Source organism: Zosterops lateralis (genome assembly GCF_965231275.1).
Source record: "Zosterops lateralis genome assembly, chromosome: 14".
Lineage (NCBI taxonomy): Eukaryota > Metazoa > Chordata > Aves > Passeriformes > Zosteropidae > Zosterops > Zosterops lateralis.
This window is the reverse complement of record NC_139774.1, coordinates 1,177,788-1,203,128: the sequence shown is the minus strand read 5'-3', so window position 1 is coordinate 1,203,128 and position 25,341 is coordinate 1,177,788. Positions and strand designations below refer to the sequence as shown.

At 45.3% G+C, this 25,341-nt stretch overlaps 1 protein-coding gene across 1 annotated transcript in view; it reads right to left on the bottom strand.

Annotated features, from left to right (window-relative positions):
- The window catches only part of CTNNA1 (catenin alpha 1), a 120,663-nt gene that overhangs the window by 22,654 nt on the left and 72,668 nt on the right, over positions 1-25,341 (bottom strand). The window contains exon 10 of the mRNA XM_083871997.1: positions 9,523-9,615. Coding sequence (XP_083728123.1) covers positions 9,523-9,615 — 93 coding nt within the window. The remainder of the gene's footprint in view (positions 1-9,522; positions 9,616-25,341) is intronic.

The window sequence follows — 25,341 nt, the reverse complement described above, 5'->3', positions numbered from 1 at the left end:
GGAAATGATGGTGATGTCAAATGTACTGAGATGGCACTGAATGAATCAGGCAGGAGGAGGGGGCTGCTTCACCAGAGTGATGCCAGGAGTTAGCAGTGACAGGAAAATCCACAGAAGGGCTGGGCTGCTCCTCATGCTGCCTCTGGAGCTGGGGCTGCAGCTCTGGGTCACAAATCCAGCCCAACTCGGTGCGTTTGGTGACAGTGACAAACACAAGAAGCAGCACCTGAGCCTGAGCAGCATCTGCTCAGGGGTCTGTGGGGATAAACACAGCCGCTGGGCTGACCCCCAGAGGAACAGCCCTGTCTCCACTACCACCAAGGGCTCCTCTGCTGCTCCCCTTTCTCCAGCCAGTCCAGGGCCACACCTGTGTGGCACCTGGATATCCCTTTGGAATGCCCCTGCTGCCAGCCATGGCTCCTGCTGCTCTGCCACTGTCATGCATGGAACTGGAAGTCCTGAAAACCCCCAAAAAGCCTTTCAACACCTAAGAAAATGATGTTTAGTATTTTAAAATGAAACAGAAATAGAGGTTTTAGAGAGGCAAACCTGTCCTCTGCTCGAGAGCCCTGATTTGCAGTCCAGCCACTGCCACCTCTCACCCCAGTCTGAAGGATGTAATGAATTAACCACCTATCAATCAAAATCTAGATATCCAAGGTTCCGTGAAGCTGAATCTGAACAAGTGTCCTGGAAACAGGAGAGATAAACCAGACAATGCTCTAGAAATCTGCTCTCACTTTTATCCTGCTAGAAACTGTCGCTACAGAGACAGAGATGGTGGTGAGGCGATACCAAGGGTCAGGACATTTTCTCTGCTCTTCCCAACCTGCCTTGGCCCATATCAGATATAAAATATCCTGTAAGCACTGAGACAGGGCAGCATTAATGCTGCAAGAACATATGGCCTGGGTTCCTGCGAGATGCTTGTCTGGACACAGCAGCTGTCTGGACAATTAATCTTCGCCAACAGCGCATGTCAAGCCCAGATGCCCATGTTCAGCACCTCAACACAGGCAGTGGCAGAGCTGTAATACACACAGGGCTCTGCAACTGCTCCACAACCTCAAACTCACCAAATCCAAGCACAGGAGGTGCAGGCTGCATCACCCTCCTCTCAACAGGCAGCTTGGTCAACCAGAAAAAGTGTATTTTTTTATACATTACAGTAAAAATGTATGGCCAAGGTGAATGTATTTTATAAAAATGATCAAACCAAATCAGTGTTGATCTCCATTACAGACAGACATTCCTGCAGTACAGAAGCAGCCAGCAGTGCTGGAGATGAAGAGACCTGGAGGGGATATCAAAGGTTATCCATGGTCACCATGGAACCTACAAACCTACAACTCAGGAGAGCCACACAGGTGTGAGCGTGCTCAGGGAGGAATTCAGGGCAGCAGACAGAGCTCAGCAGTCCCTTTTTATAGCACACACTCCATACTCCATGTGCAAAGTGGCCACAACAGGCAGCTTTAGCAGGGGTGATAAAAGCCTTCACTCTGTGGAGAGTTTAGAATTCAAGTGGGCAAATCATCCTGGACGTGTCTCACACCTGTGCTTGAGGAATGTCCTAGGGATCACTGACAACACTCTGCCTGTGATCTATTCCAGAGAATATACTCTGGTATCCAGCACAGAGTGATTGATTTATTTTCCAACAGATGCTTAGAGAGATGCAGGAAAATGACAGGGATGCTGGATCTTAAATAGTCTGTGTACGTAGCAGGACTATGATCCCTTTATTATCTAAAAATAAACACTTTCAGGGGGAGGAGGAAACACTTTTTTAGGGGAAGGGATGGACCACAATACACTTTTCTTTCTCTAAAACATATGAAGCATTGGGTAATTACTTAAAAATATCAGCACCTCACAGGATGGAGATAGACAGAGTTAAAACCCCAGGAAGATCATGACTGGACTGTCTGAAATGCAGCCACTTCCATGTAAAACATTTGGCAATCTCAGGGAAATATTTTGTAATTCTGAGCTTTTCAAGATGCTGCCAGAGCACTGTGATCACAATGACTCACTGAAGTTGTACAAAGAAAAGAATCAAACAGGGACATTTTGAGCCTATCCAGAAGGAAATGAAGCATGGCAAGAAAACACACTATTTTTATCAGTGCTTTGTTTCATGTAGCAATTGCAATGTTCGAGTCAGACAGCTCCACGCCCCAGATCGCGCTTCCAGCAAGTTCCTTGGAGCCTCTCCCCTGCACCTCACAGCTTCCCATGGCAGCAGCCAGGGCTTGGCAACACCTGGGGAAGCTCAGCATTCCAAAGATTGGAATGGATGCCTCAATCTGCACCTTGAGTCCTCTTCTCATCCCTTCCATGGGAAGAAGTTGCTGCTTTTCCCATGTTTTTATGTTCCCTGTTGAAACCAGAGACGTTAGAGTGTGGTTGTGTCCTTTCCCCCTTTGCAGGGCAGGGCTTTCCAAGGCTCTCTGCAGTGACACCTTGCTTGGGTTACAACACTGCAGCTGCTTGGCCCAGAAGCTCTTTCAAAAAGCTCAGTTATTCTGGCCAGAAAACACCTGAACCTCAGATAAACCTATGGGTAAATTACAGCCACTGGGTCAGCCAGAAGTAATTCTTTTAGGCTAAATTTAGGATGACTTCCAGCTTCAGTTTTATAGCACCCCGGCTGAAAGTCAGAGAGGCCAGAAGAAAGCTCTTCCATGTGGTGGTGTTCTCACAAAGAACAATTTTGTATACTTGGCTGGTACGGCCAAAGGAAGAAATATCATTTGGGAGAGGAAAACTATCACCCAGCTATTTGCATTGCAATCCCAACCTGTTGTATCTTAGTGCACACCATGTCTGACTCACACCCATTTCAGTGGCTTTAAGCACTTCTTGATTTTTGCCTCAATCCTTTTGATAAAAAGCTTTTTCTCCTTCCATGAGAATGTTCTTCCTGCAGCTGGTTTAGCTTTTCCTTGATTCCTGCAGGATTGATTTTAGGATGTTACTGTGCCCCAACAAGGATGAGTTTTTCAGTTTCAGAAGATCTGAGGTGAACCCCCAGTCCTCTCCCCCCACCACACACCATTGCTTTACAATCAAAACATCTGCAGTTCCTAAATAACTCACTTGGGCTTGGGGTTTATGTAAAGAACTTGACTCACCAGATTTCTTGTGGCATTTGGATGAGTTGGAAAGTAGCTCCATGGCCTACAGATCTAGGATACTTTCATTTGTAAAAAAGAAAAAGCTATTAAAACAAGCCCACACCTATCAGCTCTTATCTCAGGGGCAGAGGAACATGTGGCATACACAGACAGTGGCCCTGTAGGGAAGTGAAATCAGTTTTACTCAGGAGTATGTGAAAAGAAGCCCACCAAACCTCTCTGCCCTTGCCCAGGTGGATTTTAATCCCGTATTTTCCTGTAATAAAGAAAGCATGGCTTGCTTCCTTGCAGTTCACAAAAAGCTCCTTGTAATTTAACTTTACATACACAAGATGCCAGAGTTGCCTCCAGTGCTCACCCTGCTCATGCCCCTTCCCTGCTCCTCACTGCATTTTGCTCCAAGTGTTAAAAATGGTTTATGAGGAGGACACTGAAGTCACTTCCAGTTACATCCCAGGTCAGGTTTGCATGCCCACATCCATGTGTGCCAGTCTTCCATGTACTCGAGTACAGCAAAAAGCACTCTGCAGGCTCTGACGAGCTGAAATGCCTGGGAGCAAAACACACAGCAGATTGTTTTGCATTCTCAGAAGCTCTAATGGCAGTGACCAGCAATAAACAGAGGCTGATGAACCAAAAGAGGAAGGAAAAGTTTCCTTTGATTTCCAATACTTTGTTCCCATGTATAAAAGGCACTTTGAGCACTTTCCTTTCCTGCGAGTTATGCATGGAGTGACTGCAGGGATCTCTGCAGAGATATTTATTTGTCTTGTGGCAGTGCTGGAACAACCCACAGATCCAGCACTTCTACTGAGTAACTCAGAACCACAGAATGGTCTGGCCTGGAAAGGATCTTAAAGCTCGTGTCTTTCCAATGGCAGGGACACCTTTAATTAGACCAGGCTGCTCCAAGCCCTGTCCAGCCTGGCCTGGGACATTTCCACGGATCCAGGGGCAGCCACAGCTTCTCTGGCACCCTGTGCCAGGGCATCCCCACCCTCCCAGGGAACAATTCCTTCCCAATATCCCATCCCTCCCTGCCCTCGGGCACTGGGGGTCCAGTTCCTGATGCAGAGTCCCTCACCAGGTTCCTTGCAGCCCCTTCAGACACTGGCAGAAGCTCTGAGGTCTCCGCACAACCTTCCCTTCTCCAGGCTGAGCATTCCCAGCTCTCTGAGCCTGGCTCCATAGGGGAGATGTTCCAGTCCCCTCAGCACAAAGCCGTTCTCCAGCTTGGCATGTACTGTCACAGCAGTATTTGCTATAAAGACTATTTGCATAGTTTGTATAGATAATTATCCTATCAACTTCCCCATCCATGAAGCATTTTCATTTGGAACTGAGGGCTGATTTTGTACTGCCAGTCCACATAGAATCTGTAAGAATTTTGGTGCCATTTATCTTGCTCCATGCTGCATTTTACTGGCTTCAAATGCCGGAACTTTGGGGGGGGGGGAGGGTCTCAGGGACTTTGTGTCCTTCCTGGAAGCTGTTCCAACACTGTGTTCCTCAGATCCTGTGCCTGTGATGAAAGAAAGGAGCCCTTACTCACTAATACACTTCTTTCTACAGAATTGAATCATTTTCCTGCTCTTTGCTTATTTTTATGCAGCAGTAACTGTTTGGATTTCTAAAATTGTTGCTTTTCTGGTCAGCCTTGGCCTGTGCTGGCAGTTCTTCCCAGTGAGCCTGGGTGATGCAAATCTGCAACCCAAGTGTTAAGTTTTTAATAGAAGCATTTTTACTCAATGCCAATAATATGTTTCAAGCACCTGTAATTAAACAGTCTGGAGACAGATCTGCTCGTTAGAACATTCAAAAAATCTGACAGTCTTTCAAAGTGAAGAAAAGAGGGCACAATTGTTTGATGTTAAATCTTTACTGCAGGAAAAATGAAGTTCTCTCCTTCTCCAACAGCCACCAGGAAACTGGTGATGACTGGGGACTCAAGGAGAACAAAGTCTGCTGGTCACATTTGGGTTTGGTAGATTTGAAGGGTGGTCTGCAGGGTTTTCTTATTTCTCTAAGATACTCCAACTTTTAAACAAAAGTTTCTGGAACTCTCCATGGGATTCCTTCTGCTTTGGTATTTTGTCTCAGTGTCAGTAGGTGTGATCACATATAAGCCATCTGCCTCATCAGAAATCTATAAGCAGCAAATGGCTGTTCAAGCAGTTCAAAATTGGAATAGAAGGATGTGAACAAGCAGTTATTAAAACAAGATGTTAATATGAGAAGAGCCAATTTATTTTTATTAAAAATGTAATTTAATCCAAGAATTCTCTGGAGTCAGTTTGATGGGCGACGCGTGTGTGTGGTGAGCAATTCTGAGCATGCTCCAGCAGAAATGGAGGGGGTTGGGAAGGACCTGTGCTTCCAGGTGCTGTCTGGTGGCCTCACAGAATTTCTTTGGAGGACGAGCTCTTTGGGCTGTGGTGGAGAAAGGCACCCAGCCCTGCCTTTGATGCGGGAACAGGTCCTGTGTGCCCTGGGGCAGGTCTGTCCTGCAGCCACCTCCCAGGGGATGCTCAAGTCTCCAGGGCAATGGGCTCCTGCTTTGGCTGGCAGAAGCAAACACCCAACCTGACGGGAACTCTACCCCACAGATATTTCTTACAGCTCTCGTCCAACTGCAGTTTGGGCAGGAGTCTATAGATGAACTTCATGGAGGCTGCAAAAACCAAGAAAGTCAAAGTATAGCTGGTTAAAGGAGCTCAAGTGACAGCAGACTGTCACATCAAAAGGCTGGAGCAATTCTTCCTCTCCAGAGCTGGGCTGGGGCATTCTCACTGTTGATTTCTAACACCTCCAGCTTGTATGATCAGAAACACTCTGATGGTTTCAGTTCTCTTCCTAGACATCTTAAATGCAAAATGCTGTTACAAAACAGCCTTTGCAGGCTCCCAAAGCAAGTCCTTCTCAGAAACAGAGCACAGACGCCAGAGCTGGGAGTGAGGATCCAGGTTTCTGAGTCGAGATAAACAAAATCTTTCCCTAATTCACCATTGGCAAGCTCTGTGTTTAGCGAGAAGGCAAAGAAAACTTTCCCCCCGTGCTCTGCGAGGCAAAGGCAGGCACAGGCAGCTATTCCAAGCATTTCACAGCAGTAATTTTCCATTTCCATTAAGAAAGACAGTTTAAGCATTTTGAAATTTAACTGTAGTGATGGAGAACTTTGCTCCTTCCTCTTAATCCCCTCCAGCCTGGTGTTCCCCAGCACCCAGCAAGGCAGGGCTGAGTGAACTCCTGCATGATGCTGGACAAAGCTGGTTCCGTCCACACACAGTTCCAGCAGTTCTCAAAAGAAAGAATTCAGGCAGGCTTATAAGTCAGGGCTTGAGGAAGAAAACACAGTGACTCACAGAAGCTGCCTTATTTCTGCCCTGTAAACCCAGACTAAAATCACCCAGCTGGCTACTCTGACATAGCTCATCCCAACAGCTTCTCCTGCACCCTTGAAAGGGAGCTTGAAATAGCCCATTAAGTCTTCAACTTCACATTAATTTCGGTGCTAATTGGCTGGGGACCCACAAACAGGAAGGATGATGTTACTCCTGAGGAAGAGCCGATTTCCAGTAACTAAACCACGCTAAATAAATTGACCGCTTGTTTCTGCAGAGACTTTTTGATGAAAATTTTTCCATATTTTCTTTTTCATCAAAGCAAATTTCAAACCTGAGGAGGTCTGAACCCAGGGGTGACACTGGCAAGGACTGACTGCTTGTCAATACCAACAAAACTTCCAGGTTTTCCCCAGGCAGCTTAAAGAATTGCATGTTCCTTCCTCCTGCTGCCAGTTCAATGGCTCCTGATGGCAAGGGAGCGAATTATGGCTCTATTTGAGCTACAGCTTTTATAATTAACTCTACAGATTGATTTCTGCAGAAATCATTCTTTAACCAGGAATTCCCTACTCCCAGAACAGCCTCTACTCAGATAAACTATTTAAGAGTTTACCTGGCACTCAAGTGCATTAAATTTCAGTTTCATCTTTCAAGCACAATGATACTTTGAATTACATTTCATACACTGTATTTCTGTTTGCTACTGGTACCTTGAAGTTTCTGAGACTATTGTAATTACTGATTGACTTGACTCATTCTGAATCCAGAATCTTCCTGGAAAAATACCATCTGAGCCAAAAAAATCCTCCAAAAACATATAGGGCATACAATGTTGGGCTTAACCTGTATCTTACGCCTAATTTGCCCAGCACAGCCATCCAAGAGGATTCAAGAAGCAGCTGTGAATCTCATCAGGAACAAACTGCAAAATAAACAGGTAATTGTCTAAAAAAGGAAATAAAATATCACTTCACTGTTATTGATACTGAGAATCTTTTAGAGATTGGGGAGAATACCCGAGGTTTGGGGTCAAGCTGAGGAAGGCAGCTGAGGAGGAGGAGGATGGAGAGCTGTGCTGCTTGCACTGGCACAAGACAAGTTATTGTTACCAGAAAACACAGATGCCATTTGTAAAATAGCTTAGACAAGTGCCCCTAATTATCTCTCAGGATTCACAACATGTTTAAATACTCTTAGAGCATTAAAGAATCAACCCGAGAGCATGTAATATAATATAAAAGCACTCTTTCAACTGCTATGAACATCTATAGTGTCATTTACTAATCTCTTGGTGACGACCCTGAAATTAAGGCAAGACTGTGCAGTGGAGCATCTGAACTGTAGGCTTGGAAGTCCAGAGATGTGACCTTTGTGAAGCCAAAATCCATCAGTTAAAGCCTTTGTGCATTTATAGATATGCAGAGCTTCCAGTGTGTGTTAAATATATTGTCCATAATCCCCAAAGTCAAAGGTTAACAGCTGCACTTCAGGAGATGTGGCTACACTGGTGACTACAGCTGGGTCATTATTTCATGCTGACTACCACGGTGCTTATTTTATCCAGGAGTAGATTTATTTAAATAGGCAGTTAACTGTTGGAAAAGCAAAGATAGAACAGTCTGAAATACACACAATTTCAGCAATGGGGAGAGGAAAACACCCCCACAGACTTGGACAACCACCAGAAACATTTAGATTCAAAGAGAACCTACCTTTCTTCAGATGATTATTTTCAAAAGCAGCAGCATTTGTTTGGAACACCCTGCGTTAGACACCCATATTCTGGGAGATAACTAAAAAAAACCTTCCATCAGCCTAGTTGGCTTCTTCAGGAAAGAGCAAGCCCTCATATCAGGGAAGATGGATTTCTAAAAGCTTTTTCTTCCACATGCTTTGTTCCAACTGCAAAACTTGACCTTTGGTTTCAGCAGCCATGCACAGCCCCAGGGTGGGGGCAGAGAACTGCTCAGCCAAACACAGGAGTGGGAGCACAGAGAGCCACCCTGGGATGCCCAAAGGCCTCCTTTAGGATTCAGTGCTTTCTGTTCAGGGCCCTGTCTTCACCTGTTTAACAGCACAGTTACCTGCAGGTCATACAAAAGGTAAAATAGTCCTGCTCCTCATACCACCTTCACCTATTCCCTCCAAATCCCATCCTGCTGGAGTGGGTACAGGTGAACATCTCTCTTCCTTTTGACTGGTTTTAAAAAGACCAATACATAGATAGGAAAACCTGGAGAAATACGAAGCAATCCTGAGACAATACTCTTCATTTTCATAAAATGCCATTTTGCCAGTTTTTCTGAGTACATATTTTCTGTTAGTTCCTCCTTACCAACAACAGCTTATTTGGATGTTTTAGATCTGAATTTCCTGTTGCTTTAAAAAATGTAAATTACACGAATCAACAGCACCCTGCAGTCTTCAGGGGTTCATCCAAGTATCTAGTTGTTGACATTTAAAACACCAGGCTGTCAAAAAGGAAGAAGATAGTCTAGTGCTTATATAAACTTAATTTCCTTGTTTCCATTAAAAAGTTATTAATTAAAAGGTAGTCTCAGCCAGGCTCACAGTGTTCACACACAGCCAACTTCCTCTCATCCTACTCCATTGGGAAGATTATTTGGCATATTTATATTCTACTCAGGCAAAAATAGTATTTTATAATTCATCTTACAGCATGCCCAGGAGCAGTGCTAGCACCTTCACAAGGCACCTTCCTGCAGCACAGATGTGCACAGGCAACTACTGAAGCTTCCCACATTTACTAACTGCAGGTTACTGGAATGTTCTGGCCAAATGGAATTAGAGCTATGACATAAAAACGACCCTTTCACATCAGTGATTTCTTTGCCATGGATTTTAAAGTTCCTAAGTCTTGATGCCTACACTGCATTTCATCCTCTACGTGTACTAAGGGAAAACACCAAGTTCTACAGCAAGTCACAGCCAGCCACTATGAGAACAGAGCACATCCTAAGCAGCACCAGCTGCCCAGCTGGTTGGGGTTTGTCTCCTGTTGTGATGCCCTTCCTTACCTGGGGACACAGGGCCTCCAGCTGGCTGGCTGACATGCGAACCAATTTCACGCCTTCCTCGTTGTTGGAGATGGAGCAGGCCAAATTGGCAACCTGTGTCAGAGGGGGGAGAAAACAAAACAAAACTGTTAGAATTGGATTATTTCCTTCTGTAGAAAACTGCTACCTAATCCCAACAGTGATCAGTAACCCATTATAGAACAAAAAGATTCTACATTTGTTCTGTTCTAACCAGTTTTGAAATCACTAATAGCATCTGTTCCTTCTGTGGACATAGAACTGTAACACTTTGGATCATGGAATCCCAGAATGGTTTGGGTTGGAGGGGAGCTCAAAGACCATCCAGTGCTACCCCTGCCAGAGGCAGGGACACCTTCTACTGTCCCAGGCTGCTCCAAGCTCCAGTGTCCAACCTGGCCTTGGACACTGCCAGGGATCCAAGGGCAGCCACAGGTGCTCTGGGCACCCTATGCCACAGAAAAATTCCCTCTCCAGATCCCATCTAGCCCTGCCTTCTGGCAGTGGAAAGCCATTCCCTATGTCCTGTCCCTCCATCCCTATGTCCTGTCCCTCCATCCCTTGTCCCAAGTCCCTCTCCAGCTCTCCAGGGCCACCTTTGGGCACTGGAAGGGGCTCTGAGGTCTCCACAGAGCCTTCTCCTCTGCAGGTGAACAATCCCAGCTCTTCCAGCCTTTCCTGCCAGCAGAGCTGCTCCATTCCTCTGCTCATCCTGGTGCCTCCTCTGGCCTGGCTCCAGAAGCTCCAGGTTCTTGCTGTGCTGGGCCCTGGGGCTGGGGCAGCTCTGCAGGTTGAGTCTCACCTGAGCATAGGGGCAGAATCAGCCCAGGGCCTCAGGGGCTGGGGCTGGCCCAGCTCTCACCCTCAGCCAGTCAAACAGGGCAGACATCACTGCTAGTCCTCATCAGGGTGAGTTCTCTCCAGTAAAATGCACAAGAACAGCAGTGGCAGCAGCTGCAGTCACAGTTTAACAGCCCAGTCCCATCAGGGTGAGACAGCAGCAACCCCACAGAGCTTGAGCTGGTTTGCTGGTGTTCCATGAGGGCCCCTCTGTGACAGGACATGTCAGGTAAAGCCTGGCAGGTGTTCCTCCAGCCCTCTCTCTATGCTGCAATTCATCAAATAAAACCACTACAGGAGATCTTCAAGATGCATCCACAGGCCTCCAAAATTTGAATAGGATCTCTTGTGATGGTAAAAACTTTACTCCACAACCTTGACCTGCTGCACAGCATCACCCTTAACTAGGTCAGCCTGAACCAGAGACCTCTGTAAACACCTGCCTTTTAAGAGCATGGAGGATGGGGACAGCACAGAATTTTTTAGTAATTGAAGATATTCCTCATCCTGGAGCTACTCTCAGGGGAAGGAAGTCTGAAATAAGTTACATTTCTCAGCTGACAGGTGAATGACAAGCATGTTATTCTGAGCCATTTCAACACAGAAAACTGTAAAAATAGCAGCAAGTGAACTGAGACGAACACTGAGTACTGTCCTTCCAGAGGCTGAGCAACCTGCAAAGCCCCCTGTAAATGTGCCATAAAAGCATCACCAGGAGCCAGCAGATGCTCAGTAACACCACTGAACCAGATTTCTCCAAATACTTTTCTCTATAAGCTGGGGAATTTCCATTCTGCCTTTAATTAAACTATTCTTTGCATTCATGTAAGTCATTCTGAAGTAGTATCTGCAGCTCTACCACATGCTTTTCCCCCTCCCCAAGCCCTTCCCTCACGGCAGATGTTCCCACACAGAATACATTACTGTCCTGCAAATCATCAGGCACGTGCCATTACACTTGAATAGCATTTTTTATCAATCTTATGATCAATTTGGGGAGCAAAATCAAGTTCCCACTGCAAAGCACATGGCCTCTTCCTCCCTCCAGCTCCAAACCAAGTTACAGAGGATGGAAAAGCAAGGGTGTCAAGAGGAGAGGTGTTTCCAGCACAGAACAAGCAAGCAAACAGATGTGACAGCACATATTTGGAGGAAAACAAACTGAAGTTGAGAGAAAGTCTGTGCAGCATCAACAACACAAAGGAAACCCTGCCAGCTCTCAGGAATATTTGTGTCCTGCTCCTAAAGTTTCTCTTCCACTCATGTTTGGATTCAAGTTGTGCACACGTAGGGGTGAATTGCAGGATGTCCCCAGTTCTCTGCACAGTGCTGCAGGCAGGGCCCAACTGAGCCAGGGCTCTGTGCTCCCTCTCTGTGAACAGCTCCAGCCTCTTTGCATGGCACCCCAACAAACAGTTGGCCCTGGAACACCCTCTCACACAGGGGTTGTGTTTGAACATCGATGAGTTTTCCGGTACAACTGCCATGCCTTGAATCCCTAGTTCCCAGCGAGCTGCTGGGATGATGTAAAAGTACATCATGCTTTTGTTTAGAGGCTCACAAGAATCAAAGGACAATCAGACACCATGATTTAAAAGTCAAATAAAGATTTTGCTGTTGGTTTAAGCACAGGTCATATTTTTGAGAAACAACAGTTTGCCAGCATTTTTTATGGTCTGTATTTCCCCATCATTCCTGCCTCCACAGGAGCATTACAACCTCTAGCAGTGAGGATAACACAAAGCTCTATTGAGTAGGGGCAGAATAAAAGCGACATTGAAGCACCACAAGATCAGCCTCTCTGATATCTGGAGATGTTGTGCTGTCTCTCAAGCCAAATGTGATGAATCAAGCACACAGAAACCCTGCTCTATCTGAACACAGAGAGGCAAAGAACTTAATAATGGAGTGTCCCCACCATGGTATAATGAAAATTTGCTTTTTTGCACAGTCATTTTTGAGCAGTCGTTTTTCTTCTGAATACCCAACTGACGGCAATTCTTCTTTAAAAAGCGCCTGACTGGCACTGCCAACCCTCATGAAAGGAGCGTGTGTGCTTCCCTGACTGAGGGTCTTTGGCGGTTTAAGACAATCCAACTGTTGGCTGCCACATCCCATCCCAGCGCTGCGCCTCCAGAGCTCAACACTTCATTTCAGCACGCTCATCCAACAGCCAGCTATTTGCTCTGGCAGGATGGCTTCTCTGCCAGATCAGCACACAAACTTCCCAGCAAACTCTTTGCTGAACATCAGAGTGAGGCAGAGACACGGCAGCAGCTGAGATGACTTCAGAGTGCTGCAGACAGGGCTATAAATTAACAGCAGTGCAGCGTTTACTGCACCCATGGGAAGGCTCTGACAAACTACTGAAAAACACTCACAAGCCTCTTAAAATTTGGAATTTAAGAAGACCTGTGTCTACTAATTAATCAAGTTGTAAATCACATAACAATGAGGTATTTTAAACTATCAGTAATTATCAGGTGCTCTGTAAGATGAATTCTGAAATTGCATGTATCAGCTGAGGTGGATGGCTGCAGGATCAAGAAATTTAATTTTAAAAGTACCTGAAAGGAGTCATCTTCAATAATTCCTGGGTGATCTGACAAATAACTTCAAACTCCCTCTCTCTTCAGAGGATAGGGTACTGCTGGCCAGTTATTTGGCACATACCCATAATACATTGGATTTTATAGTCAAGATGAAGATCAACTCTTTCAAAGCTCACAGAGTGCTTAGAAATCATACATTTCCAAAACTTCTAAATTAAATAATGTACCTCAAGGGAACAAAAATTTCTTTAAATCAAATGTAAATTAAATAGTTTCTCCATGTCTCCAACAAAGCAGCTGACTGACATAGTAAGTGGTCAGACTTGATTTAGAAAGAAGAACACTTGTGCTTGAGAGCAAAATAGCAATTGAATTCCCACTGCATTTGTTCATTCTTACCATTCAATATCATCAAGTCCCTTTACATAAGCACTACTGGCACAGGCATCAAAGGAGACAAAACCACTGCAAATAATGTAATCAGCACAACGAGCAATCTCTTGAAAAAACTTAAAAATACACTGGGAATGAAGACAGCCCCAAGAGTGCAGCCTAGTGCAGTTCAGACACCTCTTGCTGCTGACAGACAGATTTAAAAGTAGATTTCAAGGCCCGCTCAGTTCAGACTCCACAGCCATGGCCCAGAGACAGCTTCTCAGACCCCAAAAGGCAGGGCAGACCCCAAGCAGCTGCTGGTATTTAGAGGAATGAGCTTAAATTTCCCCCCAGTGACAAATGCAGTGCACAGCCCCAGCCATTCCTAGCACAGAGCTAATGGTGCCAAGTGGAACAGCTGGACAGGCTCATCTGGAAAGGGGCTTTCATGCACTGATCAGTTTTTGAAACCTAAATCTCACTGTTTTTAAGAATGACATCAGCACACTGCAAGATGATTTGAGGTGAGTGGCTCTGGTATCAGCACAACCTGGGAGGTGAATGGCCCTAAATCCAGGCCAGTCACCAGTGGGGTTCCCTGGGCTCTGTCCTATTTGATGTCTCTATTGGTGACCTGGATGAGGGGACCGAGGGCACCCTCAGCAAATGCACAGACAGCACCACGCTGGGCAGGAGGGTGGGTCTGCTGGAAGGCAGGAAGCTCTGCAGAGGGATCTGTACTGGCTGGATCCATGGGCTGAGACTGACTAATTGTGTGGGATGCAACCAGGCCAGGTGCTGGGTCCTGCCCTGGGATCACAACAACCCCATGGGTGCTTCAGGCTGGGGTGGAGTGGCTGGGAAGTGTCCAGCAGGAAAGGCCTTGGGGGCAGTGGTGACAGTGGCTGGACACAAGCTCAGGGGTGCCCAAGAGGGCAAGAGGTCAATGGACCCTGAGTTGTCCCAGCACTGGGGTGACAGCAGGACCAGGACAGGGCCTGTCCCCTGTGCTGGCACTGCTGAGGGACCTTGAGGGCTGTGTCCAGTTCAGGACCCTCATAGCCTGAGGGGCTGGAGCGTGTCCAGGGCAGGGAATGAAGCTGGGGAAGGGGCTGGAGCACCAGGAGAGGCTGAGGGAGCTGGGAAAGGGGCTCAGCCTGGAGAAAAGGAGGCTCAGGGGGGACCTTGTGGCTCTGCACAAGTCCCTGACAGGAGGGGACAGCCGGGGGGGTCGGGCTCTGCTCCCAGGGAACAGGGACAGGAGGAGAGGGAACGGCCTCAGGCTGGGCCAGGGGAGGCTCAGGGTGGATACTAGAGTAAGTTTCTTCACTGAAAGCTTTGTCAAACTCTGGCAGAGCTGCCCAGAGCAGCGGTGAAGTCACCATTCCTGGAGGGATTTAATGCCATGTGGATGTAGCACTTGGTGGCAGAGTTTAGTGGTGGCCTTGGCAGTGCTGGGGAAACAGCTGGACTCGAACGGCTTTTCCAACCTAAATAATTCCATGGTTCTGTGCCTTTGGAGGAGGCATAACTTAAGTGGTTCCTTTTGAGAGGCAGATGCTATCTCAGGGCCAAGGGTCAGCTTGGGATATGTTGTTAGTAAGAAGGTGTAACTCCAATATTTTAAAAAAAATATTGTACCATCTGTCACAGAATGATTCTATCTCAAATTCTAGTTAACTTTGACTCTTCAGTATTTACTAATATTTAAATCAGGAAAATCTTGACATTTCTAAAGCTGTTCTTTCTACTATTAGTAACAATCTGTGGCAGGGAACCGCCTCCCCTGGCAAGACACAGGTTGTACCTTTTCCACATGAAATACATTTTTTGGGTATGTTTTTCTTAAACTTGAGATTTGTTCAGATCGTGACTAAGAAGTTAAGTCTTCCAGCAATTAAAAAAACTGCAGCAGCCTCAACTACACAAGTTTGGGGTCAGTGTTAAGCTTCTAAAATTTCATTATTCAACATAACCCACTAATGCTAATAATAACTCCAATGTTGTCGGTCTGACTCCCATTCACTTAATAGCTAGACTTGATGATCTTTGTGGGCTCCTTCCAACTCAGAATATTCTGTGATTCTGTGTAACGATGCTCCAGCTTTGTACTTGTTCCACCTTCTCCTTGCACAGACTCCCTGGCTTAGGAAGAGGGGTTACTTTACAGAGAACTCTTTATTGAAAGACTGGCCAATTGCTTTTTCAACAAGAGACAAAAGATGCAATAGGGAAAAAAAAAAAGGAATTATAATCTCTAACACTTAAAACCTTCCTCTTCCAGGATTTCAAAGGCTGACAATAAATGTGTTAAAGCCTCTGAGTTATGCACCTGGATTGACTTCACAGAATCACCACCCAGGTTTTTCTCCTTGTTTACAGGTCAAGTTTTTAGGACAGCTTCTTCAAACAGTCAGGAAGGCAAAGTCTCCAAAGTGGTGCTGCTGCAACCATCCCAGGCTGGTGCAGTCCAAAGAAGGCTCTGCAAGGTGTTTACTGTTGCATAATTGAATGTTGCCAGAGCTGGCCCTGCCACCCAGCATTGCTACAGCCCAGGATTACACATCGCTGTGCAGGAGCCAAACACTCACTAATTGAATTCTCAGAGTCTGGGCACTCTCATTTGAACCTGGAGTTGTAAAAATAGCATTGCAAAAAGAAGTTTTCCAGCTGTCTTACACTGAAAAACTTTTCAGTTTAACATTAAGAGGAATCCTCTCATAACCAAAAACTCTTACACAAAAATAACAAACCCACATCTATGCGTACACAGATACTTTGGGAATTTCAACACCACGGAAACGAAGATTTTCAACGGTGTTCCTGGCATTTTCATTTCTGATTAAATTTCAAAACTTCAGCTGCTTGTTCTAATATTTTTGCTTTACATTTTACAATTTCTGTGGGAATGCAAATTCCAACTTTTAAGCAGCTTTAGAAAATCACTCATTTTAAAGGCAAAAAAAGAAGGAATGGACAGGCAGCCATTGAACATTTTCCTCCTAGGGATTTGCTAAAGAAAAATGTATCTGATACTCTCACAAAATTCAAACAGAACACAGCTAATTTCTTCTTCCTCCATGTTAAAAAAAACCTGTCCCAATTCCCTTCACACTGGTCAAAGCTCAGGAAATTAATTTATCTGCAGAAACAACTGTTCTGGCAAAACTGATAGCAACTGAGGACTCTCAGAAGAGATGTGTTGATTATGTAATTCCCATCCCTCTCCAAAAAGGCTTTCATTATTGACTAAGTACATACATTTATTTATTCACCTGTATGCTACACTCAATATTCAAGATGAATCTGAGCATTTTAACATCCAGCCCTAACAGGTGCTGCATGAGGGAGAAGTGTTACAGCTATAGATGCGTTAACTCTAACCCTACAAACCCCTCATTTTGCAGAAGCAGAACTAACTGGGAATTACACAAAACAGCTCCACTTCTTTAATGCAAGAGGACTAGAGATCAAATCCACTGGGACTGTGCAGAGTTACCAGAGTCATGCTGTCAACTGCTTTGTGATTTTGTATCACTTACATAGCTGCATATGGATGCAGCTCCACAGAAGGTACCTTGAAAGAGCTTCTTGTGGGCAACAGAATCCCAGTGTATTAACTGCAAATAGTAAAAGTCTTTAAATAAAACAAGTCACATGCAGACAAACTGCAGAAGTCGAGCACAGGGGAGAACTAAGGACTGAACTGAGGGAACTGCTATTTCCAGAGCTCTGCAGCCTCACGAGAAGATGAGAACAGTTTTCATTCCAAGTCTGGTTATAAACACAAGGAGGTGAAGTTTCAGCTGGCTGGAACAAAACCGGCAAGCAAAGGGTTGGCGTTTTGGACAATGAGGAACGGAGGTTACGTGTTTGTTATTTCAACAGGCTGGCAAGCGATGGCAAGAGAAAGGGATCAGAGACAATTTCACAGAATCCCAGACTGGTTTGGACTTGGAGGAACCTTAAAGCTCATCCAGTTCCACCCCCTGCCATGGGCAGGAACACCTTCCACCATCCCAGCTTGCTCCAAGTCCTGTCCAACCTTGGACACTAGCAGGTATCCAGGGGCAGCCACAGCTTCTCTGGGCACCCTGTGCCACGGCCTCCCTACCCTCTCAGGGAACAATTCCTTCCCAATATCCCATCCAGCCCTGCCCTATGGCAGTGGGAATCCATTCCCCCTTGTTCTGTATCTCCATGCTCTTGTAAGTAATATAATAGTATGAAAAATGTATTGCTTCTGCTCCCTGTTATATTGAGGCAATCAGTATTTCCATGGGTAACCACCTTTTACCTGGGATTACTGTTGTGGTTTGAAAGCAAAATGAATGAGAGGCTCCAAGTTAGAGATATAATTTAATAAGAAGAAAGGTAAAAAGGTAAAAGTAAAATAAAATAAATACAATAACACAAAGGATCACTGACAGAGTCAGAATACAACTTGAGCAGGATGGTGGAAGCAGTCTAGGTGAGGTGCTCTTCCTGAAGCAGTGATCTTGTAGAAAGGTCTGGTAGCTCTGCTCCTCTGGGAATTTAGTGGATAAGTGCCCTTGCACTGTCCCACATACCAGCTTATATCCAGGTGAGAATGCTTGGCTCCTCCCCCTGGGCAGAGCATCTCACAATAGCATGAGAAGTGTGAAATGGGTCCTTGATGGCCCATTAACAGAGATAACCTCTGGAGGGAGTTACCTGTGACTCATGGGCCATTAGCAGAAGACACCCCAAAGGTCATTAGCAGAAGACACTCTAAAGGCGTTAATGGGCCATTAGCAGAAGACACTCCAAAGGCCATTAGCAGAAGAGGCAGGGGGCTTGGGAAAACACTAGCCTACCTGGTTTCAACAGTTCATGAAGATGGTGATAGAATAAATACTTTGTGTACATCCTACACTGCAACCCAGGACAATTATATATTAATACTTCCACATTTCTAGCTGTATCTGTGTGTTTAAAATTCTGATTAAGGAATACAGCTTTCCACTTGCTTCTCACCCTGTCCAGAGCTGTCTCCAAATACCTCTCCAGCTCCCTGGTGCCACTCAAGGTAAAGCTGTCCTGAAAAAGCTCTCCTCCACACTGGCAAGCTCCTTCCATGCCCTGAGGAAATGTTCTTCCCCAACACAGTCACCCATGTGTTGCCAAGGTTTCATAGAGAAGGGAAATTTTTCACACAGCTGGGCAATCCCAGAGTTGGTGCATCAGGACAAACCAGACCAGGCTCCATTTACTGCGCAGCAAGGGCAGCATGGAGACAACTTCCCTCTTGCCAGGGGGAAAGGTTTTCAATCAGACAGAAAGAAGAGGTGTCTGAAGGGAATCAATACATCTACAGCATAAACCATACCCACAGCAGGAAAGTGCAGCAATATCTTTATTTCCAGCCTGGGGGATTATCCTCTCCACAGACCTGAGGGAAAGCAGGGCTGCTACAGGAACACCAGTGTGCAGTGCGGGCACCATGCCCCTTGTCGATGCAGCTGTGGCAGCAGATGTAACTGCTGGCACAGGAATTATTCCTCCCTCAGACAAACAAGCTAAAGTGTTAGAATGTTGTTATCACCACAAACCACATTAGTTACACAAGTCTATCTGAGCTACCACGACAGCAATGACACCACTGGTGTGTGATGGAGAGCTCAGCTGAAACCTTGAGAGCAAACCCTCAGTTGAGATTCTCCTTAGCAACACAAATACCTTTCCTTAAAAGTGTTTCTAGTAATGATATTTGGACAGGGCCCAAATAATTATCCTTATCCAAAACTGTCTCTGTGTTTATCAAAGTGGAAATGAAGACAGGCTGGGAGAGCTGGGGGTGTTCAGCCTGGAGAGGAGAAGGCTTCAAGGAGACCTCAGAACCCCTTCCAGTGCCTAAAGAGGCTCCAGGAGAGCTGGAGAGGGACTGGGGACAAGGAATGGAGGAACAGAACACAGGGAATGGCTTCCCACTGCCAGAGGGCAGTGCTGGGTGGGATACTGGGCAGGAATTGTTCCCTGGGAGGGTGGGCAGGCCGTGAAACAGGGTGCCCAGAGAAGTTGTGGCTGCCCCTGGATCCTTGAAGTGTCCAAGGCCAGCTTAGATAGGGCTTGGAGCAGCCTGGGACAGTGGAAGGTGTCCTTGCCCATGGCAGGGGGGTTGGAATTGGATGAGCTTTAAGGTCCCTCCCAACCCAAACCAGTCTGGGATTCTGTGAAATTTTTCTTCTCTCCCATCTCAGTTTGCTCATCACTCAGAACATGCTGCCTTCTGATCTGACTAAAGGCTTCCAACTTGGTGCCTATTATTAGCTGCTTAAACCAGTTTTTGGTGATTCAGACAACTGTTCATGGCAGTGTAACTGTAATTGTCAGTACACTGTGCTCTTCACAAAGACGACAAAACAGTGTCAGTAATGAGCTCCACACAGATTTCAGGCACCTCCTTGATAACATGACATGACGAATAATCCAATATTGCTAATGACTAAGATGATGAAAATCCAGACATGCATCAAGGCTTTTAGTTAAATATCAAGAATTAAAACATTTATGCCACATCTATTAAAAAAACTTTACCCAAAAAGCCACTTGAAAATGCTGTTGGAATTAAGACTTAAATATCTAGAAAATAAAAGGACTCTATTGCTTTTGAGTTACCTCTGAAGACATCATGTCAACACCACCTAAACCCCACTGTTCTCACACTTCCTGACGTCTTTTACACACACATTCCCCTTTCCGCAAAAGCTTCTGTTTCTAAAGGAAAAAGGAACAGAGTAAACACAGGACAGTTTCTAGTGGAATAAAAAGCACATAAGTATTTTCCAAACCCCAAACTCACTCACCTTCAAATGCTAACCCTTCCACATGTGCCTTGGCCCAGCTGTGCACAGAGGGAACCCTTCCCAGTCACACAGCAAGGTGACTGTCCCTGTGGCTGAGGTGTGGCAGAAATGCCTCTCCTCCAAAAGTAGCAGCAAACCACAAGGATTTCCAAAGAGAAAAACTGTCTCTGGACAGCCCAATCACTGCCCAGATCTGTGAGGATTCAATCCCTTCATCTCGCCCATCGGTTTCACTGTCATGGCCCTGCTCACCCATGTGCACTTACAATGAAATCTGGACAGAAAGATTACCCTCAAGTCTCTTATTCCTCTTCCAACATAATTTTTAAACTCTACCAGCATCCTACAGACCCCTTCATACATTATTTGGTGTAGCATTAGAAGACCGGCCTCAAAAAATAACCTTACAAGAACAGAAGTTATCCTATTAAAAGGTCACTTGCCTTTACTTATGTATGATGTATTAAATTTGTATATCCAGTTTTGTTGAAAAATGTAGGAACATTTTTCTGCTGAGGCTTTTCTGCTTTCCTGATTATGAATGTAAGGAAAGCATGTTCTACGAGAAGAATTTAATTTATTTATGAATTAGTTGACTAATAAAATGAACTTACAAGGAAAGTGCATCGGCTGTTGAAGAGTGTCAGACTTCAGAGGGCACATTAGAGTTACACTGGCCATTTATTGGAGACATTAGTTTTAAATTGCTGCCAAGGCTATCTATAGACAAATTACAGAAAACGTGCTTGTGCTTTGGAAGAGACATTTTGCTCACTTTAGGCTCCATTTTAAATGGGAAATAACTCTGCCTCTCTTCTCCAGACCACAGTGCAAGGACATTTCCCTTGTAATACAAAATTACCTAAAAAATAAAAGCAATAAAAGACAAACCTGAGTTGGCAGATATTTTTCCTTCTCTAAATGAGAGTACTGGAAAAATAGGTGCTGAGGTCCCCTGGCAGTGACCCTAATCTGGAAACTGCTGGGTTTTGAGATTTAATACAATTCAGAAAAACACTCCAAGTCAATATCTGACTTGGGTGCCAGGTGCTTGTCTTGTTCCCCAGGAACCTCAGCCCTGCCTGGCAGCACTGAAGGATCCCCAGCATGCCTGTGCTGGCAAGCAGGAGGGGAGAGCATTGCAAGGATGAGCAAAGAGGTTTGGAAAACTCTGTGGAAACTCTGGAAATCAGGTGGCTGAGAGATACAAAGGATAATCTAGTCCGAGCAGATTAACTTTTGGATTTGCTGGATTCTTCCATTCCATGCTTTGTTTGCAATAAATGGTACCTGGCCATGCCCAGGTAAGTGACAATGAACAGGGGACAGCCAAGCCTCAGCTTTTCAAGACCTTCACTGTGCCTCCAGTCCAAAAACCAGATTTTATTTGAAATCCAAGCTGTTTTATCCACTTCATGTTTTTAAAAAGCTTTTCACATGTAAAAAACCTGCAGCTGTTAAGACTCTCCAAAGAACATACAGTAGGCTGCAAGTCTGAGCAAATCAGGATAATTGCAAGAAAAATGTAGCAAGTGTGCAAGGCTTCAGGCTTTGGGAGAGGGGTATTTTTAGATTTTAGACCGAAGAATGACTCCAGGACATCGGGCTAGACAGAGAGCACAACAGAAGGGGGAAATGTCAGAGCAAGAGGCTACAGAAAGCTTATGGAGCTGCAAGTGCCCAAATGTGATTCTTTCCAAGCAAATAAATTTGCTGTCTGCATCTGTTCATGGGTTCCACCGAAAATGAGAAAATCATCATTCCATATGCAAGATGCAACCCAGTGCATTAAAAAAAGGCACAGAGCAGTCTTTTTGGATAAATTAAAGCAATTATGAAAAAACAATAATAAAATCAATGCTTATGAAACACCATTGAGAACTTTTGCCTCCTTGGTCTTACCAGTATTTCTCTTGGTAAAAAGAAGACTTATAAATAAAATTTAAGTTGAGAAAAACATTTGACACAGGGGTAGTGGGTTCCAGAGGAAGAAGAGATCATTTGTTTCTTTTAAGGAATTACAAACTCCAAATACATTCTCCAAAAGATTCTTCAGCAAGCAAACTGGAGGATTTTAACCTGGACTCTGTCCTTATTTACCTTTTACTTCCTAATTTCTTAATGTCTGAAAAACTTTTCTATTAAAGCCACACAGAGTTACACTGTGTCACAATGTAACCAGTGACAAATTGACAAGCTAATTTTTCCTTTTCTAAAGCATTCAACAGCGTAGCAAAGGTTTCTGCTTAACTTGTCTGCCTTTTTCTCTTTGCAGGAGCAGTCCAAGCATCCCCGGGGAGCGGCACAAAGGCAGCTCAGCACAAACACACCTCAAAGCTTGAGAGGGACAAAGAGCCAGTGTGCTGCTCAGTGACATCACTGGGGATAGGCACCATGCTGCATGACAGCCCCATCCCTCCTGGGGAGGAAGTCACTCCAAGGATGCCAGTGCCAAGCTGTTCTTCCTCAAGTACAAAGGTAGGTTGGAGAGCCAAGGCTACCTCACTCAGTGGGAAAAAAACATTGGAATGGAGTTAGCAGTTCACAGTCTGCAAATTGGGAAGACTTCCATAGTTTACAAGTGAATTTAACTTTTTGTTAGGCTGGTTCCCCAAATGCTGTCCCTTCTGTTATTTTTGTGTGTTACATTGAAATTGGCTTCTCAATTCCTGAATTAAACTCCTTTTACCAAGTCCAGCCAGAGTTAATGGTCTGTTAGCACAGGGCAATTTTAAAAGCTATCTTTGAAATGTATTATTCAACTGAGACAAGGCTCATTCTACTCTTTTACTGTTACTCAGTTTTCAAAAGGCAGCATAAAAGGGTTAGGATTTTACTACGTGGGAAACAAATTAGATGGGAGCCCTTTGGGATGCTCTTGGTATGAGTTCTCTAGAAGACACAGACCCAGCAGGCAAATCAGCTTTTTGTGGTTATTGCACCTTTTGGTCAAATTTGGCTGCCTGGATGTTAGGAACCACAAATGCAGACAGTGCTGTGCTGCCAAGAAGGGAACATTTCAAAACAAAATTACCCAAATCATGTGCTTGCATCTCTTTATGGGTACTTGGAAGGCCCATTAACAGCTCTGCACTGCAGGAGCAAGAACTCCCTGTGCTAAGCCAGGGCAGAACCAGCATTGCCACTCCTGTCCAGCCAACACCTGCCACAGTTTAGTAACAAAAATGAAATAAAGTAAATCTGTCTTATTATATATCTCTCAGGGGCTGGTTCACTGACTCCTCCAGCTCACGGACATGGGGGCATTAACCCAAGGTGCAAACCCTCCCAGCAATGTGTGCTGAAATCCCCAGGGCAAGGCGGGACCTTCCACACATTTCCTGCCCTCACTCAGCACCAAAGGGAAGGAACGGAAAGAAGGACGTGCTCCCCTCTACATCCAAACCACAGGAGCCTGTCAGTCAGCTCAGCTCCACTCAGTGCTGCAGTTTGGGTTGATATCCTGAGTCACCCAGCAGCACTCGTGAGGGCAGTTCTGATAAACTCCCCGCATACTCATCTCCCCTGAAAGCAGGTGGAAGCAACCAGTGCCCATCTCACTGGGTAAAAAATCTTCAGCCCTGCTCTTACACAACCTTTTGTTGTTTCTCCTGAGGTTCCTGTCCAAAAGCAGAATGATGAGAGAACTGGCAAACATCCTTCTCCATTCTGGCAGAGGCACAAGACATTTCAAGTGCAACCCACCCCAACTCATCTTCCTGCACAGTGAATCTGACACCTCATATGACTCTGGTGGCTCTCCTGCCCCTCAGGACGAGGGCTCTGCAGGAGCACTATTGCCTTCTGTCCAAGCTAAGTGTATATATTAATCCATCTCCATTCAGGGAAGAGGTTTATAAACAATCTACATCATGCTACTCTACAACTACAGTTACATTTCAGACAGCAAAAGCAATAACCAAGCCTTCAAAAAGCTGTTGCAGCAGCATATCATTTTAGCAGAACCTTTTGATGTCAGTCAAAAATATTGCTGAATGTCTGCTTTCAGGGGAAGAGTCCTTGGAAGGCAAGAGAGTCTGGCTTTACAGAGGCTCTGGAAAACTTCTCTGCAGCCTGGTGTTTGCACACCAGGTAGGGCCAGTGCCAATGAGGGTGGAACTGTGGCTGCTCCAGTGGGACACAGCTCCTGAAGGGACAGGGAAAAAGGGCTCACCTGGCAATGGCTGGGGAGAAGTTCAGGGATAGAGCAGCACAATTATTCCTTACTAATTATGCCAGTAAATTCCACGCATCCACTGAGGAAGTAGCAGAACTCTGGCAGAACACGCACTGCTATTGTTACACAATTCAACTTCTCCTGTAAACAAGCCCTAAAAATAATTTTCTAGAGAAATCAGGCTTGCAACAAGAAGAAGGGAGGCTTTAGACCAAACCCACTTCAAAGTGTTTTCAAGGCTGTATCCTGCTGCCAAGGCAGGGCACAGCAGCCTTGCATTCCTTCCACATGCTGCTTTGCAGAACAATGTCAGTTACTTAAAATTTAGATTAGAATAACTTTGAAGCTCTAGGAGGACAGCATTGATGCTGAAACATGACAAGCCAAAAGAGAAAAATGCCTTCAAGGAATTAAAAATTTTCATTGCTTAGACAGCAGCTCTGCAGAGCTGGACAAACTTCATGCACCCTGTGCTACAGAGCAGCTGCAAAATGCATTCAAAACCCTATGAAAAATACATTGTGCAAATCAGAAGCTACTTTTACTGATGTCTGATCAGTCTTATTCTTGAGCAATTTAAATCTGCCCAGCTGTGTGAATATTCCCTGCAAGCCTTGGAGACACAGGGACTCCACTATCAAACACAGAGACACCAGGAGAGCAAAACCACATGAAGCAGTCTGGGACTGCTCTCAGGGAGCTGCTGAGGTTAAGCACAACCAGCCAGAGCCTCAAAGCATGGAAGAGCACAAGGAGGAGTTTTTGAAGCTTATTCCTAGTGGCATGTTTCCTCAACAATACCTATAGCTGTTTGTTCCTTGCCATTCAGCATCAGCTGGCACAGAACTCTCACGCGAAGGCAGTGGCAAGGGGCCGAGAATCCTGAGGTGGATCCATGCACAGGAGCAGGCTCTGCTGCTGCTCTCTGCAGACACATCACCCAGGGAAATCTGCTTCCCTCACCAGGGCACAACTCCTTGACAGGAGGGGCAGCCAGGGGAGGGTCAGTCTCTTCTCCCAGGTAATGAGA